Source organism: Capra hircus, chromosome 7 (genome assembly GCF_001704415.2).
Source record: "Capra hircus breed San Clemente chromosome 7, ASM170441v1, whole genome shotgun sequence".
Classification (NCBI taxonomy): Eukaryota; Metazoa; Chordata; class Mammalia; order Artiodactyla; family Bovidae; genus Capra; species Capra hircus.
In genome coordinates this window covers 14523449-14544616 of record NC_030814.1, presented here as the reverse complement: position 1 = coordinate 14544616, position 21168 = coordinate 14523449, and the positions used below count along the sequence as shown (strand labels likewise).

The following is a 21168-nucleotide window of genomic DNA, read 5'->3' as shown; positions in this document are numbered from 1 at the left end:
CAAAGTCTTTTGTTGACTATATATGGCCAAGCCTTTCCCATTAAAAAAGGAAGGAAGTTTGGTAGTTCATTAAGCTTAGTAGTCTTTTTTTGTTTCAAAACAACTCTGTTAACACCCAGAAATATATGCCAGTTGCTAGAAAATACAGTCCCTCTGTAACCAAGAATATGAAAATAATTTGCTGTTAAATTAAAAATCTGTGATATACAAAATGTTATATAAGTAGTAGGGAGTGACTAATAAAAATAGTTATTATTATTATTGCACTTTAGAGTAATGAGCCTAACTGCATAAGATCTTAGGTCCCACCAAAATTGTCTCTGAAGACTGTACCTTATAGCATAGGAAATTAGAATCAAAGTTAAAAAAAAATCAAAGGAATTGAACAGAAGTTACATTTCTTGACTTTAGAATAGATCTTAAGTCCTGGAAACCCAAGGGACAAAATCAATTAAATATTAATCCTGAAATATCCTGTTTTAACATTTATTTTTTTTTCAGTCTTCTCTCTAAGCTTCATTAGCTTCTAAAAGATAATGGAATGACTGATTCAGAAGGGAGGATGACCTAAAATTGTGCCCATAGCAATAAACCTTTATCATTTAAGGACTGAATATGTATGATTCTTGTCATAACGTCAGTAATATTTTATCATATACCAATGTACATAATAACTTGTTAAGACCTTCCCCAAACAGCTCATTTGTGAAGTCAGAACCTCTTAGTAAGTTGACATAATAAATTAGTCTATTTCAATCGGCATTATTCCAGAACGCTTACTAAATGTGTAGAGCACTGTTCCTTTCAGTTCAGTCGCTCAGTCGTGTCCGACTCTTTGTGACCCCATGGACTGCAGCACGCCAGGCCTCCCTGTCCATCACCAACTCCTGGAGTTTACCCAAACTCATGTCCATTGAGTTGGTGATGCCATCCAACCAACTCATCCTCTGTCATCCCCTTCTCCTCCCACCTTCAATCTTTCCCAGCATCAGGGTCTTTTCAAATGAGTCAATTCTTCTCATCGGGTGGCCAAAGTATTGGAGTTTCAGCTTCAGCATCAGTCCTTCCAGTGAACACTCAGGACTGATCTCCTTTAGGATTGACTGGTTGGACTCCTTGCAGTCCAAGGGACTCTCAAGAGTCTTCTCCAACACCGCAGTTCAAAAGCATCAATTTGTTAGTATCATAAAAATTTATTTTAAATTTTGTTCCTCATCTCCTAGGACATTACATGAGATTATGCAGTATTTCTCAAGTTTAAGCATGCCTATGAGTCACCTGGAGATAGTATGAAATATTGAGACTCGGGGGCCCAGATCAGGGTGCAATCAGGCTTTCAGTATTTTTCCCAGTCATCTCAGGTGACTCTTTCGATGGTGGTCTTCTGAGCACATTTCGAGTAACACAGATGATTCTTACAGAGCTCATAACGCAGTTCCTGGAACATATAAGCTTCTCTTCCTTTTTTTCCTTTCTCATTTCCTTTTCTTTTTAAAATGCCTGCCCACCCCACCCCATCCCTCAGCCATCTCCTGTCTCCATGTCCTGGGGACAGCGTGGCCCTGAAGCACACTGAGGGTACTGGTTTCAAGGAGTCATTGGACCACAAAGGAGGCTTTGGTTGCAGGGAGAAATGCAGAAATGCAAACTCTATTTCTTCCTACTTCTCCTAGGACCTCGTTCCTTAACTCATCCCTCATTCCTTCTGTTGTTGTTGAGGCACCCATTCTTTTCTTTCTTTTTAGTCCTTATTTAATGACTCCTCTTTAGACGACGTTTCAGTTTCGTCTTCCTCATCATGAACTATTTAAAAATATTTCTTTTGAAGCTGCTCAAGCTCCCATTCCATCTTCCTTTTTAACCCTCACTGCCAAAATTCTTGGTTGAAATTATTGAAGAAGAGAATGGGGAGAAAGAAGAGAGAAACTAAAAGCAAATGTTAATAAATGGCTGCGTGAAGGAGGTAGGAAGGAGACACCAGTGAACGAGTCAAAGAAGCAGCAAAAAGGGGTAGGGGAGCCTGGGCGTTGCCGGGTCACGGGTGGGAACGCTGCAAGGAGCCTCTAGGCCGGGGATAGACCCGGGACTGGGGGCTGAGGGAGCTTTCTTGTTTGGAGACTGGGATATCGTCATTCATTTGAGAGCTGTTTCTGTTATGAGCCAGAGGCTGCTGAGTCAGTGGAGATTCTGCACTGATGACTCTTCTTTTCCAGTGTACGTGCATTTATAGTGAGCATCAGATAAAACAAAAAGCTTAAATCAGTGTTTATTTACACAGAAAGAGATAAGTGTTGCCATGTATCACATGGTACAGATTTCTTGGATTGCATGCCAGGTGTTTATAGGTAAATGGATTCTTTTATCGATTGACCAATATCAAATAAGAAAGACATTATTTGGGAAGAGCTCAGGGATGAATTTTGCACATATGTTTATCTTAATCATTAGGACTGTGGACTTCGTGGCTGGTTTTTCACATTAAGGTGGGCACCCCTGTTCTCTTTCTTTTTCAAATCAAGTCTCTGATTCCTAAGCGGTCTAATTTGAGCTCAAGGTACCTAATGTTTGGACTTCAGCACCTTCCAGAAATATATCACTCTGAAGTCTGCAAAATACAGTTTCAAAGAAAACACTTTTCTTACAGGAAACAGAGAGCTAAAGTGATCTCATGTTCGCATTCCAATTTTGGTTTCACTTAGTGCTTGGAATAAAATGCAATTTTGTTACTTTTTTTTTCTGCTTACCTTCTTAAAACACTGAGTTTACTCAGTAAAGTCTGAATCCATGCATCTATTTCCTTGAAAAATGAAAGCTGACAAGAAAGTTGAATGACTAATTTTTAAAATAATGCATTTAAAAACTAATGAAGATTCCTTCTACCAGCTATATGATGAGAGGTTGCTGAACTATTTGTTAGATAGGATCTGGTGATACCTGCCTAACTTTAAAAATAGGATTCAGGGGACACCCAGTGGTTAAAAGGAGGAAATTCCTCCTGAGGTGCAGTGTTCAGTTGGAATAAGTATTTCTGGTCTCAACAGTCAAAATATTGATACATTGATGATTTTGTCTTTCTGAATGAGCATATGTTAGCTGTATGTGTGCGCTTTAAGAAAGGGCCTGGTTTTGACATTTATATGAATTTTCTTCAAGTATTTGAAAACTTACAAATTATAAGGTTAGAAATATTAGAAATATGATTAAACTTTTCTTTTAATGAAGACATAATAATATTAAGAAATGAGAAATAAGCAACCTAGGGTCATAAATAAGAAAAACAATTAAATTTTTCTGACCCAGAAATTCCACTTCTAGAAATTTGTTTCAAATACATAATCAGAGGTGTGCTTGATGCCTGGGTACCAAAATACTCACCATCGCTTTATTTATAGTAATAACAAACTAGAGAAACATACAGCTTTAATGAACTGGTGAAGTTAACAGCACAAAAATAGTGAGTAAGGCATCTTTAACACCATGCTTTCAAGAACATTTAACAATGGAGGAAAATGTTTATGGCAGGTAAAAAAATGACGATGAGAGACCAGTAATTCCATATATTTAACAAATTGTGTACATTTTGTATTTGCATAAAAATAGAAAAATGAATGTGGTTGTCTTGAGTGGCAAGATTTTGAGTACTTTATATTCTCTTCTTTATACTTTTCTCTTTATTCTAAACTTTTTTTTTTCATTAGAGTGAGAAGGATAATAAACAGCATATATAATAAAAGGATAATGGAAGAAAGTGTTTTAACAATGATCAAAGCTAAACCTGTGAATCTGTCTGCTTAGACGTTAAAGGGAGAAATGTTTTATGTGCCTTTTCCCTTTGGAATCTTTAAGAGATGTTTCCAGAGTAAAGCTGCTGCTGCCACCCTTTGTGTGTGTGTGTGTGTGTGTGTGTGTGTGTGTGTGAACGCGCGCATGTGTGTACACATGTGTTTGGCTAGGAGGGCACTTCTTATATATGGACAGAGCATCAGGATTTAAGCACTAAGGCTGCATAGAGGGCAGGGATTGTTAATTATTTTTAGTTTATGGTCCTTTTGAAATCCAATGAAAACTAATTGTTTCCTCTGAAAATGACACATTTTTATGAATAAAAGAATTTTTTTTAAAGTGACATAAAACTTACATAGGTTCAGAGATACACACCATCGCTACTTGGGACAGGGGGAGGAATCTTATTGAGTAGCTATGTTTGGGAGGTATCATCTAATATTTTCCCAGTTGGATTAGTGTTGATGTCTGAAATTCCACCAGTAGCAACTTCCTTAACCTGTGAATTAAGGATTGCCCTCCTGTGCATCCTTTTTTAAATTGTAGGTATTTGTAGGAGGGATAATATATTAATTATTAACATCTCAGTGAGAAGTAGTTTAATAAGAGAGAAAGCAAATCATGTAAGCACTATCTTTATAGATTTGATAATGGTAGTAAAGAACTAGTGATCATTTGATATTGAACATATGTAGCGGTTACACACACACATACACACACACACACTCCTTACAACAACCCCCATTCTCCTAATGAGAAAACTGAGGCACAACTTGATTAAATAACCTGTCCAAGGTCACACATTTATATAATAGTGGACCCCAGGATGGAACTCATTTTCCAGAGTCTATACTCTTAACTAGTATCCAAAACTGTTTGTAAAGTTATCTATTTAAAAAATTCTACCTAATGCCAACTCCATAGACTTTCTTAAGGCTGTTGTCAGTTTTTGTAACTCACTTCCCTGACTCTTCATTGCCGTCTTCCTTCCTCATGCCCTCTTTTTACTCGAAAGATCTTTAAGCAAGGTTAAATCATTCCATTCCCTTGGCTCTAAAATGTAAGGGAGTGTAAGGACAGCTGCGCCCTGCTGGTGGGTAGGAAGTGGGGCCCCAGGGAAACTGAGCCCCAGCCCAAGTAGAGTGGGAGAAGAATGCATCCTCCCACCCCCGTCAGTGCGGCCACCTCAGATGGAGAGGCCTGAGCTAGACCACCCCGAGGCCTTCTGCCTGGAGACCATGAATGGCACTGAGGGATCGGGAAACAAACTCCATGGTGGCCACCATAATGTGCGTTTAAGACTGCTGTGGACGGGATGATTCATTCAGTGAGTGAATTTCTGTGTAATAGGTTATGAGCTAATCTTAGGGTTTATCATTGTGACCTATTTAGCAGTGTTTCGCAGGGGACTAACATAGCTTATTTACTGAGCTGAGTTTGGGGTAACACCATTTATACGTGTTTCTGTAGTGAAAGCAATTTGTATTTGTCCATAGACTACTTACAACCATGGTGTAAAAGAACATTTGTGAATAAAAGTCACAGCCTTATAATTGCTAGTATTGGGGAATCTGTCTCTCCTTGGAAAGAATCTTTTTCTAGATACTATTTTCCAATAAATCATGTGTTTTCATGTGGAAACACAATATTTGCTTTTCATTTTATGGGATGACTTAACTAATGGAACTGACTTGTCAACAAATATGTCAAAACATTTTAATGAGTGTCCTTATCCTGAAAAATACTACATTTCATCAAGCCTAAGACACCACTGATCTAAAAATGCACTGATTAAAAAATGCTAAGAAAGAAAGATAACTATCAATTAATCTCTGACCAAAGCTTTATATTGATTTTAAGATGCATCAGTATGCAATAGGAAAGAAAATGGTGACTTAAAATCATTAAAACAAAATTCAGTAGTAACTTGAAAACTTATGTATTTACAATGTCCATTGTTCAAATAATTCTGAAACTAATTTCACTTTTGCATTCAGGACACAAAACTGTTTCATATCCCCCTTCAATATTTTTTTCATTAAAATCACAATTTTTCCTTTTGATAGCCTTCCCATATTTATCAGATATGAATCTGATTAACTTCCAGTAGTTTCAAACACTTAAAATTGACATTCAGAGGATAAATATTTGTTTTGCTTTTAAGGATAATCAGATAATGTGTTGCAGACCATTCAACATACAGGATTTTTAAAACAGCTTAAGCAATTATTTGAGTATTCCAGCTACCAAGGGGCTTCCCTGGTGGCTCAGTGATTAAAAAAAACAATCTGTCTGCCAATGTTGGAGATGCATGTTTGATCCCTGGATCAGGAAGATGCCCTAGAGAAGGAAATGGTAACCCACTCCAGTATTCTTGCGTGGGAAATCTCATGACAGAGGAGCCTGGTGAGCTACATTCTATGGGGTTGTAAAGAGTCAGACACGACTTAGCAACTGAGCACGCAGGCATACCAGCTACCAAGTCAAACCTTTGAGGGCTTTCAGTGTTCATTTAATGCAAAAGTTTTTGGGTAATTGTGTGCTCACAAATCCCATCAAATATAGCATCTGATCTGTTACTTAAGAGATTGTTGCAAGCTGAAGAATCCCTAGTCTGCTTCCTCTGGAGGGCTGTAACTTTGGGGGAAAGGTAGACAAGCTCCCTTCTCACCCTTTGGGGTGGAGAGGAGAATCACTGGAACTCTGTGACACCTTCACAGCAGTGGACGGCACCATGACTTAGCTGGGGCAGAAGAAAACCTCTCACCCTTGGGTTGACTCCATTATCTCTTGAATCTTTGGGGGACGGGAGTCTAAAACCCAGCTTGCTCCTTCATACCCAACTCATCACTCTTAATAGGTATTTACTGAGCTTCTTGTGAGTTTATATTTTCATGCAGTTCGGAAATGTTTGACCATTATTTCTTCAAGTATTTTGTTTTGTCTCCTCATCTCTGTCTTCTTTGGAGGCTGTGGCTGTGCGTGCATTAGCGGCATGGGATTGCCCCACAGCCCAGCGATGCTCTGTTGTCTGTCCTCTAGGCCTTCACTCTCCGTTTCATTTTGGGTTGTTTCTATTGCCATGTCTCCATGTTCAGTAACCTTTTCTTCTGCAATGTCTCATCAGCTCTTAATCACAGTGTATTTTTCATCTCACTTTTTTTTTTTTTTTTTTTGGCCATGTGAAATCTTAGTTCTCTGACCAGGAATTGAACCTATGTCCCCTGCAATGGAAGTGGAGGGTCTTAACCACTGAATCACTAGGGAAGTCCCTGGGTGGTTTTATTAAGATATTTGCTATTTTTCTCCTAAACATACTTTTAGAAAGCTATTTATTTTGAAAAAAAATTTTTTTTTTTTTTACTGTTCAAATCAATTCTGGCTTTCTATTTAGTGTTATTTTCTTTTTTTTATTATTTTATTTTAAAATCTTTAATTCTTACATGCGTTCGCAAACATGAACCCCCCTCCCACCTCCCTCCCCATAACATCTCTGTGGGTCATCCCCATGCACCAGCCCCAAGCATGCTGTATCCTGTGTCAGACATAGACTGGCAATTCAATTCTTACATGATAGTATACATGTTAGAATGCCATTCTCCCAAATCATCCCACCCTCGCCCTCTCCCTCTGAGTCCAAAAGTCCGTTATACACATCTGTGTCTTTTTTCCTATCTTGCATACAGGGTCATCATTGCCATCTTTCTAAATACCATATATATGTGTTAGTATACTGTATTGGTGTTTTTCTTTCTGGCTTACTTCACTCTGTATAATTGGCTCCAATTTCATCCATCTCATCAGAACTGATTCAAATGAATTCTTTTTAACGGCTGAGTAATACTCCATTGTGTATATGTACCACAGCTTTCTTATCCATTCATCTGCTGATGGACATCTAGGTTGTTTCCATGTCCTGGCTATGATAAACAGTGCTGCGATGAACATTGGGGTGCATGTGTCTCTTTCAATTCTGGTTTCCTCGGTGTGTATGCCCAGCAGTGGGATTGCTGGGTCATACGGTAGTTCTATTTGCAATTTTTTAAGGAATCTCCACACTGTTCTCCATAGTGGCTGTACTAGTTTGCATTCCCACCAACAGTGTAGGAGGGTTCCCTTTTCTCCACACCCTCTCCAGCATTTATAGCTTGCAGATTTTTGGATCGCAGCCATTCTGACTGGTGTGAAGTGGTACCTCATTGTGGTTTTGATTTGCATTTCTCTAATAATGAGTGATGTTGAGCATCTTTTCATGTGTTTGTTAGCCATCCGTATGTCTTCTTTGGAGAAATGTCTATTTAGTTCTTTGGCCCATTTTTTGATTGGGTCGTTTATTTTTCTGGAATTGAGCTGCATAAGTTGCTTGTATATTTTTGAGATTAGTTGTTTGTCAGTTGCTTCATTTGCTATTATTTTCTCCCATTCCGAAGGCTGTCTTTTCACCTTGCTTATATTTTCCTTTGTTGTGCAGAAGCTTTTAATTTTAATTAGACCCCATTTGTTTATTTTTGCTTTTATTTCCAGAATTATGGGAGGTGGATCATAGAGGATCCTACTGCGATTTATGTCGGAGAGTGTTTTGCCTATGTTCTCCTCTAGGAGTTTTATAGTTTCTGATCTTACATTTAGATCTTTAATCCATTTTGAGTTTATTTTAGTTATAGACTGCCAGAAAATTGCAAAGATAATACAGCTGGTGTGACATATCATTCACCCCGTTTCCCCCTGGATACATGGTCTACAACTATAATATGATATCAAGACTAGGAAACATATATATAGTCTATGCCATTTTATTACCTGTAGATTCACATAGCCAGCCCTGCAATCAAGATACTAAGCTTCTTGCACATTATAGTTTTCCTGTGTATGGAAAAGCCCAAAGTTGCATTTTTCTGCTTCTAGGTATGCCTTGTAATTTTTTATTAGATGACAAACAGATGTGATTTTTATATTGTGTGAGTGCTTTTTGTTACTGTTGCTTTAAGTTTTCTGGAGCTTGGTTCTGGAGCATAGTTAAGTTACTGGAGACACTTTGATCACTTTGACACTTTGGGGTTTGCTTTTAACCTTTGTTTGGCTGGACCAGAGCAGCTTTTAGAGGAGGAGCCTTTTTCTTCTTCATTCCCTACCCAGTGGTTCTGACTGCTGGCAACACGTCCTGGTCCTGGCCCGCGGGAAACCCTTTGATTCTGTCTCTGCTCCTTCCTTCTGGGTCTTCTTTCCCCACATTCGGGCTCTCCTCACATGCACATCTCTGGAGCTAACTTTTGCAGCTCTCCTCTCTGGTGCCCTTCCCTTGACCTTTGAACTCCCAACTTCATCTCCTCAGCCCAGACAGACAGACAGCCACCGCATGATCCGACCACTGGAAACTCCGCGGGCAGTAGACGGTGGCAATCACAGGACGTCCCTGGTTTGTTTCCCTCGCTGGGGGACCACGTCCTTGCTGACTGGTATCCAGCATCTGGAAACTGCTGTAGCATATGGTGGTCTAGGGTTTTCTTTAGTTATTTAAGGCAGAAACACTCCTTCCTTGTTCATCTCAATTTGCTTACATAAGACTGTCACCGGTGTAAAAGGGAAACAAACCTGTGTTTGCCAGGAGGCTGTGGCCCAGCTTACAAACCGAAGTTCCTTCTTTTACTGTGAAGGGATTTGAGTTGTGACAGTTTCCTCATTTATATGCCTGGTCACTGACTCACTTCTTTGTTCATTCAGCAATGAGCTTGAGTGTTCTGCAGGTGTTTTACTAATATTGAAATGTGCCACAAAGGCTGTTGAAATCGCCTATCCCATATCCTGTCCTGACACCCTGTAGTGCCTCAGAAGGAGCCTTGCCACTCCCAGAAACACTGAGGTCATGTTTATTCCTGCGGCTCTTGATGACCCTGGATCACCCGCCCACACAGACACTCACATACCGTGTGACCCTGTCAACACCTGGGAGGCCTAAGAGAGCCAGGTCCAGAGGGGCCGTCATCTTTGACAACTGATGCATGAACACCAGGACTTGCTGCTCTGGCTCTGGCAGGCCACACTCATCAGGGAAGCCTTTCAGCATTGACCCGGAAGTGGTCCCAGGTTCCCCTCAGCTGGCAGTTATCCGGCTTCCCAGGTGGCGCTAGTGGTAAAGCACCCACCTACAATGCCGGAGACTAGGGCATGGAACCCACTTTAGTATTCTTGGCCTGGAGAATCCCATGGCCAGAGGGGCCTGGTGGGCTAGTCCATGGGGTCGCAGAGAGTCAGACACAACTGAAGTGACTTACCGTGCATAGCAGTTATTGAGTAATTGCAGTATCTCTGAGTGTGGGCTTAGATGCATTGCATATATAATTTCATATCATCTCCAGAGTTCCTGTAAGACCAGTCACAGGACATGTTCTCACCAGTCAGAATCGCTGGGTACAGTACTCACTGCATTGAAAAAAATTAGTTCTGCTCTGAAGGCTGCTCTTGTTCAACCTAACAAAGCTTAAAAGCAAACCTCAAAAGGATCAAATTGTTTCCAGGTAATAGAATCATGACCAGTCCTAAAAAAAAAAAAAAAAAATCACTTTCTTTTCAATGAAAAAACAATTATTTTTCTATTATATAAATGGGTTTCCCTGGTGGCTCAGATGATAGAAAATCCGCCTACGATGTGGGAGACCTGAGTTCGATCCCTGGGTTGGGAAGATCCCTTGAAGGAGAGCATGGCAACCCACTCCAGTATTCTTGCCTGGAGAATCTCCATGGACAGAGGAGCCTGGTGGGACATGACTGAGTGACTAAGCACGTGTATTATATAAATAACAAAGCTCAAAAAAAATTCTCAGCAGCCACTAAGACCCATTATGATTTAAAGTTAGATGCACAGGGGTTGCCCTGTGTTGATGAGTCTGTCCCACTGCCACTGGTTCAAGGCCTTGGGCCTCTCTCTCCCCCAGAGCAGGGATTTCTAACCTGTGAGCCACAGACTTCAGGCCACACTTCATCTCATACAGTCCTCTCAGTCTCTCTCTGAGATACAAGTAGGCTTCTTTTCATTGCTCAGGTAAGGAAGTGAGTGTTTCAGTTCAGTTCAGTTCAGTTCAGTTCGGTCGCTCAGTCATGTCCGACTCTTTGCAACCCCATGAATCGCAGCACACCAGGCCTCCCTGTCTATCACCAACTCCTGGAATTCACTCAGACTCACGTCCATTGAGTCAGTGATGCCATCCGGCCATTAGAAGTGCTCATAAACTTGACCGAGGTCTCACAGCTGGCATTTGGTTGCAGCCAGGATTTTCCTGCCAACATGTATCAAACAGCAGGACCATTATTCTAGAGGATTTGGCACTTTTCTATGTAGAGTCATCAGGTCTCAGGCTGGCATGAGGCCTCACTTAAGGGGCCTTTCCTGGGATTTTAGAAGATAGTGACGCAGCAGCTTTGCCTGCCTCTCGGAATTTCATTGTTACTTTGAAAACTTGAATTCTTACTTTGAGACTTGAGTTCTGATTCATTCAATACCCAACCCATTCAATACTCAACTTTTGTTATGAACCACAAAAGACATCCAAGAAAGGCATGCCGTTAATTCCTTTCATGTCCTCCTGCAACAGCGGATAGGATGGATATAATCTATGCATTCTTTATCCATTTTGTCTGCTCAAGATGAGGTGCCCGTTTTATGGGTTTCCTGGCTAGCAGACTCTGAACTTCTTTTGAGATGGGAGAGGCAGCTTCTAGCAGGAGGTGTGGATTCATGGTCCGTGGAAACAGGGCCTATGTCTTCTCTGGAGTCTGCACCTGAGCAGGAAAAAAAAATCACACAAATTCCCTGTAAATGGACCGGACCTGATGTCCTGGAGTCAGAGTCCAGTAGAGGCAGATCTGGTATGGATGGTGACACTTCTGTCAACTGTTTTTAAGACTGAGGCCCTATGACAGGCTGGCCTGCCAGGAAGAGTGACTCAGCCACAGACGAGGGGCAGACCGTTCCTGACCGTTTCCTTTCTATAAAACTTAAGTAAAACAGAGACGTGCTCGTAAATGTTAGGAGGAGGAATGCGGTTGAATGGCAAGCGAAAATCTGTTCAGTGGCCTCGAGAAAAATTAGTTGAACTCAAACTTTGAATTATCCTGGTACTGGTGTTCTCATGTAACAGCTTAATTGTTTAGAGACCAGAGCGTGTCTGTGTGTTAAGACAAAGGCAGAATCCTATGGGAGTGAGCTTGTTCTGAGTTTTCCCTTACTGTGAGTAAATGAATTCCATTCTTTCTGAGGGTAGACCCAGCCCTGTCAGAGCTGTGGATGTGCAGACCTAGCTGGGTGAGAAACGTGTCCAGGCCAGAGTGGGATTTCTAAGGACTGATGCTGATGGTGAGGGGGGTAGAGGGGGTGAGGGTGAGGAAGACTGCCCAAGATAAGTTCACGGTGACGTGAAGCCAAGGGACTTTGAGAACTTTTCCCATGGAGACAAGAAAGACTCCTAAGGACTAGATGGTAGTTACCCAGAGAAGGCAGGAAGCCAGCCAAGGCTAAAAGAAACTGGTGATCCCAGCCCACTTGACTGTGGGTGGGTCATGAACCCACATCCCTTCGGACTAAGCATCTTGATTCAGCATCCTGTATCACCGTGTTCCATGTAGGCCGGTGCCCACCTTGCTTCAGCAGCAGTGACTTCTTTCTGTTCCTCCAGCTTGCTAAACCCAGCCCAGGACTTTTATCCGTGCCTCCCTTCCCCCGTGCCACACTTTATGCTTGATTTATTTATAGTCAGATCTCAGTCAAATATCACTTCTTTGTCTATCCTGTCTGAAGGAACCCTCAGCCAGCTACTCTCTGTTACATGACCCTGTTTTATTATCCTTACAACACTCTTCACTCTCTGAAACCATCTTGGTTTTTATTGACTTATTTAGAGTCCGAGTCCTCTTACTGGAATGTAAGCAGTACAGGAGTAAGACCTGATTTTGTTCAATTGGTCATTATATCACCACTGCCTAGAACAGGACCAGGCTTCTAGCCAGGGTTCAGTAAACGTCTAGTGAGTAAAGGGATGGTGGTGGTGGTGGGTGGTTTAGTCGCTAAACCACCAAGGTAAACTAAATAGTCTCTCCCAAGCATTCAAGCACTACCATCAACCGGAGGAAGAAAAAAATCCTAGATAAATGTGATAGAAATTAAAGAGGGCTTCCCTGGTGGCTCAGATGATAAAGAATCTGCCTGCAATGCAGACCTGGGTTTGATCCCTGGGTGGAGAAGATCCCCTGGAGAAGGAATGGCTACCAACTCCAGTATTTTTGCCTGGAGAATACCAGGGACAGAGGAGATATCAGGATACAAAATCAGGTCTTACTCCTGTACTGGATACATTCAGTATCCAGTATCCAAGGCTTAGGACCCCATGGACTGTAGCCTGCCAGGCCCCTCTGTCCGTGGGATTCTCCAGGCAAGAATAGTGGAGTGGGTTGCCATTTCCTTCTCCAGGGGGTCTTCCTGACCCAGGAATAGAACTTGGGTCTCCTGCATTGCAGACAGATTCTTTACCGAATGAGCTATGAGGGAAGCCCGGAGTAAAGGGATGTGTGAGTCAAATACAGAGAGAACCATGTCATGTATCAGCCGAAACAATGCATAACAATACAAATCTGAGAATAAGGGGTCTGTGTGTGCTGTGGTATATGTGTGCATATCTAAGCTTTTGTGCTGTGTTTCAAGTGCCTGACATTATTAAGAGCTCTATAAATATTACATAATGGAAGATCATTTTTTTACAAATTCTACTCCTGTTTGAGCTAAACTAAATTGGTCCTTTGTAAACTAGGTAATTCAGTTGTCTCAAAGAACAAAGCGAGGTCATACCCACAGGAAAGCTGAGATATCCATCCTCCATTGAGTTAAAAGATACTGAATTTAATAATAGTTTTTAAATTACCCTTTAAAGTAAATGTTAAGTTTATACACAGGTAAAATAAAAATAATTATGTATGTTAAATTAAAAAAAAAACCGCATGTGTATTAAGTTATTTTTAACTTAGTGGTTTCATGACTCAGCCAAAAGTTTTTAATTTCTGTGGGCAAATCTTAGCTAACGGGTGGAGTAGAAGTCATTTACAGATAAATCTGGGTCTGGTATGTGCATTCTCATGTGAGAATTGGAGCTGCAGTTAGTGCAGGATTGCAACGTGACCTTCCCTGATTACAGCTGAGACCACAAGTTAATAGCTGGAGCAGTGGACAATGATTGGACTTTTCCAGGCTTCAGTCTCCTCACTGGAAATGAGGAGGTTGAAATGGAAAATGAAAGAATAATGAAGAGCCCCAATGCTATATGCTTGTCTTCATTTCTTATATCCAATGCCTTACACAGAATCCATGTTATGCACTATGATTATCAGAAGCTATTTGTTTAGCTTATATTTTGAAAAGAGACTTGTGATATGGATAACACTTAGGCCATCCCCTCCTTTTACCATCTCCTGTATCACACCCAAAGTACCAACTTTTTAGTGAAAGTGTTAGTCACTCAGACATTTCTGCCCCTTTGCAGCTCCATGGACTGTAGCCTGCTTGGCTCCTCTGTCCCTGGTATTCTCCAGGCAAAAATACTGGAGTTGGTAGCCATTCCCTTCTCCAGGGGATCTTCTCCACCCAGGGATCAAACCCAGGTCTCCTTCATTGCAGGCAGATTCTTTATCATCTGAGCCACCAGGGAAGCCCTCTTTAATTTCTATCACATTTATCTAGGATTTTTTTCTTCCTCTGGTTGATGGTAGTGCTTGAATGCTTGGGAGAGACTATTTAGTTTACAGGTGATACTTTGGAGCCTGGTGCCCCTGCAGAGGCCTCTGGAGACCCTCAGACACCCATTAAAACGTGTCCACCCTGTTGATTCAGTGGGCACCCTGCAGGGCTCTGAGGATGGCCAACCAGTGGACACATAACCAATGGACTTTGAGGACAGCAAGCTGAGTTTCATCTTTTCCGCTTGCTAAGACAGTATTTGCCCTGAAGGGAAACAAGGCTTCAGCTCAAACTTCAGCTCAAATTGTGGCAGACCGTTTCAGAAAGTTAAACAATATAAATTTTGCTGAATATCTTCTAAATGTTAAAGAATTCAACCAAATTCTTCTCAATTATATATTTTTCAAAAAGTGTCCAAAGTTGTGTGTAAGTGGAAATGTAACTCTTTACGGTGTTATATATTACCTAATCTGCATGATAACCCCTCCTATGTATTCAATGCTTATAGTACATGCTTCATGTTTTATAGATACTGGATCATAATCTCGCCATGTTGCATTATAAACTTTATATGCTTGCTTCTCTGAAATACATAAGTAAAACTCATAAGTAAAAGATACAAGATATCAAGTCCTTGTAGAGAAAGCAACTGTATGTTTCATCTTCCCGCCTTGTTTATTATCCTTTTGTCACTTAAGTAGTTATAAGCCACTGCCGCTGCTAAGTCGCTTCAGTTGTGTCCAACTCTGTGCGACCACATAGACGGCAGCCCACGAGGCTGCCCTGTCCCCCGGATTCTACAGGCAAGAACACTGGAGTGGGTTGCCATTTCCTTCTCCAATGCATGAAAGTGAAAAGTGAAAGTGAAGTCGCTCAGTCGTGTCCATCTTTTAGCAACCCCATGGACTGCAGCCCACCAGGCTCCTCTGTCCATGGGATTTTCCAGGCAAGAGTACTGGAGTGGAGTGTCATTGCCTTCTCCAAGTAGTTATATAAGAAAATACAAAAAAATAAAATAAAAAAGCACAAGGAAGCACTCTTAACCCCACTATCAGAAAATAACCCCATATGAACTTCAGAGATCATACTATACATGTTACTTTATAATGTGGCTTTTCTTTATGTAAATTATAAGTTCAATATTTTCACTTAATGCAGTGTTCTTCTAAACATGATCTTTAAACAACCACATGACATTTCATCCTGTAGCTGTTCATAGCATGACCTCTTATGTGGGAGGCAGTGTAGGTAGGTGAGAGAATAAGGTCTGAAATAGACATCTTGCTTTTTACCAGCTGTGACCACGGCCAAGTTATATACTAACCCCATTCCTCCATCTCCTTACCCATAAAATGGGGATAACAATAGTAACAGCTTTATATTGTGTAATTTTAAGATTAATTAACTTGTTACACATGATACATGTTACATGTTATATCATGTTATACATGTTATATGATGTTATACACGTTACACATGATGATGCTTAGAGCACTTACAATAGTACTGTAATATATTGTATCATTAGAGCATTATTTTATTATCTATAATTCAATTATCCTGATAGAACAATTACCTGATACATGGTAAGAACTCAATGTGCAGTGAAAATGAAATGAAAGTCGCTTGGTTGTGTCTGACTCTTTGAGACCCCAAAAAATAAAGTCTGACACTGTTTCCACTGTTTCCCCATCTATTTCCCATGAAGTGATGGGACCAGATGCCATGATCTTCATTTTCTGAATGTTGAGCTTTAAGCCAACTTTTTCACTCTCCTCTTTCACTTTCATCAAGAGGCTTTTTCGTTCCTCTTCACTTTCTTCCATAAGGGTGGTGTCATCTGCATATCTGAGGTTATTGATATTTCTCCCGGCAATCTTGATTCCAGCTCATGCTTCTTTCAGCCCAGCGTTTCTCATGATGTACTCTGCATAGAAGTTAAATAAGCAGGGTGACAATATACAGCCTTGACGTACTCCTTTTCCTATTTGGAACCAGTCTGTTGTTCCATGCCAGTTCTAACTGTTGCTTCCTGACCTGCATATACGTTTCTCAAGAGGCAGGTCAGGTGCTCTGGTATTCCCATCTGTTTCAGAATTTCCCACAGTTTATTGTGATCCACACAGTCAAAGGTTTTGGTGTAGTCAATGAAGCAGAAATAGATGTTTTTCTGGAACTCTCTTGCTTTTTTGATGATCAAGCGGATGTTGGCAATTTGGTCTCTGGTTCCTCTGCCTTTTCTAAAACCAACTTGAACCTCTGGAAGTTCACGGTTCACGTATTGCTGAAGCCTGGCTTGGAGAATTTTGAGCATTACTTTACTAGCGTGTGAGATGAGTACAATTGTGTGGTAGTTTGAGCATTCTTTGACATCGCTTTTCTTTGGGATTGGAATGAAAACTGACCTTTTCCAGTCCTGTGGCCACTGCTGAGTTTTCCAAATTTGCTGGCATATTGAGTGCAGCACTTTCACAGCATTATCTTTCAGGATTTGAAATAGCTCAACTGGAATTTCATCACCTCCACTAGCTTTGTTCGTAGTGATGCTTTCTAAGGCCCACTTGACTTCACATTCCAGGATTTCTGGCTCTAGGTGAGTGATCACACCATCGTGATTATCTTGGTCATGAAGATCTTTTTTGTATAGTTCTTCTGTGTATTTTTGCCACCTCTTCTTAATATCTTCTGCTTCTGTTAGGTCCATACCATTTCTGTCCTTTATCGAGCCCATCTTTGCATGAAATGTTCCCTTGATGTCTCTAATTTTCTTGAAGAAAATTCTGCTATTTTTCTCTAGTTCTTTGCATTGATCACTGAGGAAGGCTTTCTTATCTCTTCTTGCTATTCTTTGGAATCCTGCATTCAGATGCTTGTATCTTTCCTTTTGTCCTTTGCTTTTTGCTTCTCTTCTTTTCACAGCTATTTGTAAGGCCTCCCCAGACAGCTATTTTGCTTTTTTGCATTTCTTTTCCATGGGGATGGTCTTGATCCCTATCTCCTGTACAGTGTCACGAACCTCATTCCATGGTTCATCAGGCACTCTATCTATCAAATCTAGGCCCTTAAATCTATTTGTCACTTCCACTGTATAATCATAAGGGATTTGATTGAGGTCATACCTGCGTGGTCTAGTGGTTTTCCCTACTTTCTTCAATTTTAGTCTGAATTTGGTAATAAGGAGTTCATGATCTGAGCCACAGTCAGCTCCTGGTCTTGTTTTTGTTGACTGTATAGAGCTTCTCCATCTTTAGCTGCAAAGAATATAATCAATCTGATTTCGGTGTTGACCATCTGGTGATGTCCATGTGCAGAGTCTCGGGCTTCCCTTGTGGCTCAGTCAGTCAGTCAGTCAGTGTGATTAGATTGACTAAGGCACAAGGGAAGCCCAAGAATACTGGAGTGGGCAGCCTATCCCTTCTCCAGCGGATCTTCCCAACCCACTAATTGAACCAGAGTCTCCTGCATTGCAGGCGGATTCTTTACCAACTGAGCTATCAGGGAAGCCCAATAACTCAATAAACATTCATTATTATTCATCATCGTATTCTAACTTCAAAAAACACTATAGGTAATAAAGAACTCAATAAACATTCATTATTACCCATATTGTTTTTTGCCTTTTGAAGTCAGAATACTGTGATGAATATCTGTGAAGAAAAAAAGGCTTTTGCTCTTATACTATTATTTCCCTGAGATAAGTTTCTTAGACATAGGATTGCATCTTTGATCCTTGCTGCTGAGTCACCCTCTGCAGGCTGGCTAACGCCTGCTCTGCAGCGCTCAGCGTAAGAGAGAAAGAACGCACCCTGTCCCAGTGAGTGATGCTGTTCTGGGAATGCATGGTGGTGGAAAATGGCACCTCCCCATGTGAGGAGTTTGGCCATTTTCCAAAACCATTGACTACTGACCAATTGCAATGTATTCAATGCACTCTTTCTTTTTAATATTTATATAGTCTTCAGGCTAACATAGGAGAAGGCAATGGCAACCCACTCCAGTACTCTTGCCTGGAGAATCCCATGGGCAGAGGAGCCTGGTAGGCTGCAGTCCATGGGGTCGCTAGGAGTCAGACACGACTGAGCGACTTCACTTTCACTTTTCACTTTCATGCATTGGAGTAGGAAAAGGCAACCCACTCCAGTGGTCTTGCCTGGAGAATTCCAGGGATGGGGAAGCTTGGTGGGCTGCCATCTATCGGGTCGCACAGAGTTGGACACGACTGAAGTGACTTAGCAGCAGGCTAAGATATAAAAAATAAAAAACTTGTTTCACTTTTTGTGTGCTTAACATTGAGTATATTAGTCTGAATTTTGCTTGAAAAGATATTTGTATTGATAGAAAAATTTGCGCTTGACCACATTGTTAAGGTATCTTCCCCCACTGAAGCTAATATTTTCTTTTTTTTTTTTTTTTCCAGAAAAAAGCAACAAGCCTTGGGAGCAGTCAGCTCTCCAGAACTCAGGCTGGTGAAAAAGCCCCGGTCACCAAGGTCAGTTATTTCCTGGACATGAAAAGACACCTACTTTACAGATGTATCACTAGTGGGTGGGACTTGTAGGGAAAGCAAACTTGTCAAATATATCACTGAAAATCGAACAAAGTATCATTTCTGGGCTGGTGGGGGAGGTACAAAGCAACAGGCATGACATTTCTTAATAAGGACTTGATGACTTAAGACCTAATAAAAACATTTGTTTATTATTCTTACTGGCATCTAAAAGTGTCCAAAAATATTAATCATTATTTTAAATGCTTATAAATATTTGATTTTTGTACATACTATGAAATATAGTCTTTCTACTTCTTCAGAAAATAATTCAAATTATCTTTATGAGTATTAAGCATAGCAGGCTCTTGCTAAATGTGCTGTATAATTATCTTATGTAATCCGTCACAACCTTATAATTATTATTCCTTTATACTCGAGGAAACCTGGGGTCAGAGAGGTTAAGTAACCTTGACAAGGTCACAAAGCCAGTGAGATGGAGGTCGGGTTCAAACCCAGGCTTCCAGTTCACAAAAGATCCTGGACCTTTTAAAGTCTGACCAAGCCTTCTTTGGTAGTATAACACTACCAAATTTTGCAGCTTATCAAAACCACTGAAATTTCATCTTTCAAGATAAGCTGTAACTACAATTTAAGCTAGTAGTTTTCAATATATAAAGTAGCTATGCTCCTTCCACTTCAGCTGGTGATCTTCCAGTATGTCCAGGATTATCCAGACCTTAACCTGTTTCAGGATTGCCTATATGACTATTGAAAAGAAGCATTTTTTTTTTTCCATTGGAACTGGTAGCTCTCCTGTGGAGGGCTGTGGACTTCCTCATTCATGTATGTTGCTTGCTTGGTGAAGGGTTCATATTTTAGAGCCTCCTGGAGCCTCAGCTGCTGTCCAAACCCCTCATAAGTACCCAAACTAAAACCCAGCTGAGACATGAGAAGAGGCTGCCAGGGTATCTCTGTTGCCATTGCCCTTGTTAGTCCTCAAACTCTCTTGTTTGGAGGTCTCCAACTAAAATGTATTTTCTGGACATGTCCTATCTTTTGTAATATTATGACTTTTATTTAACTTGCACTTAAATTATGCCTCTAAAAATTCAAAGCTTCATCAGTTCAGTTGCTCAATAGTGTCCGACTCTTGGTGACCCCATGGACTGCAGCACGCCAGGCCTCCCTGTCCATCACCAACTCCCGGAGTTCACTCAAACTCACGTCCATCGAGTTGGTGATGCCATCCAAACATCTTATCCTCTGTCGTCCCCTTCTCCTCCCGCCTTCAATCTTTCCCAGCATCAGGGTCTTTTCCAGTGAAAAGACCAGTTCTTTGCATCAGGTGGCCAAAGCTTCATTAGCCAGACCTCAGTCTGAGGAGATTTTTAGTGAATGATTTGTACGTGGTTTCCAGAGTTGTCGTTACCTAAACTCTTGGAGTGTCAGTACACTCTCCAGATCCCCTTCCTGGGAAGGGCCTTTACTCATTTCATTCATTCAAACTCTTAGAGGGTCAGTACATTGTGGAAAATCACACTTAGGTATTTTTGTTTTGTTTCCCTTATTTCCCGATCCACCCCCCACCCACCGCCCCCCGCCCCGAATTTAGTGGTAAGAAGCAGTCCCTTTTACATCTTTTCTCTACCCAGGAGTATCATCCACTCATTTCTAGGTAGAATTCTCATAAAGAATTTGGCAATTCTCCTCAAACCTTGCCCCTGCCTCAGGAAGCTGTGGGAGGGAGCTTAGCTGGGAGGTAGAGAATTTAGCCACACGGTGACTGATTTAGTATTTACTGGCAAACTTGTAATTCTCTCCTTGGCTTCTCCAATCCCACTCTTCTGTTCTTCTATCTCACTGTGGTTTCCTGACTGGAGTTCCTTCACCAATTTCCTGAATATTGTTTTTTCCAGGATTTAATTCTTCATTCCCTCCTTTTTATATCTTTAACTCTTACAGAGTATTAGAAATATACGTATATATATACTTATATATGTACATATATATATACATATATGTATACATACATATACATATATACTTAGATATGTGCATACATATACATTTTATATATATATATATACACACACACACCCTTAGTTTTTTAACTTTGTCTTTTGATAACAGATTGAAAGTCCTCAGTATCATCATCACTTAAAAATGACCATTCCTATGC

The 21168-nt window shown here is 40.8% G+C and overlaps 1 protein-coding gene across 5 annotated transcripts in view; it reads left to right on the top strand.

Annotated features, from left to right (window-relative positions):
• CAST (calpastatin) overlaps nt 1-21168 on the top strand; it is a 134069-nt gene that overhangs the window by 23539 nt on the left and 89362 nt on the right. For all 5 annotated transcript variants that reach the window (XM_018050016.1, XM_018050019.1, XM_018050015.1 and 2 more), the window contains exon 3: nt 18918-18989. In XM_018050016.1, coding sequence (XP_017905505.1) covers nt 18918-18989 — 72 coding nt within the window. The remainder of the gene's footprint in view (nt 1-18917; nt 18990-21168) is intronic.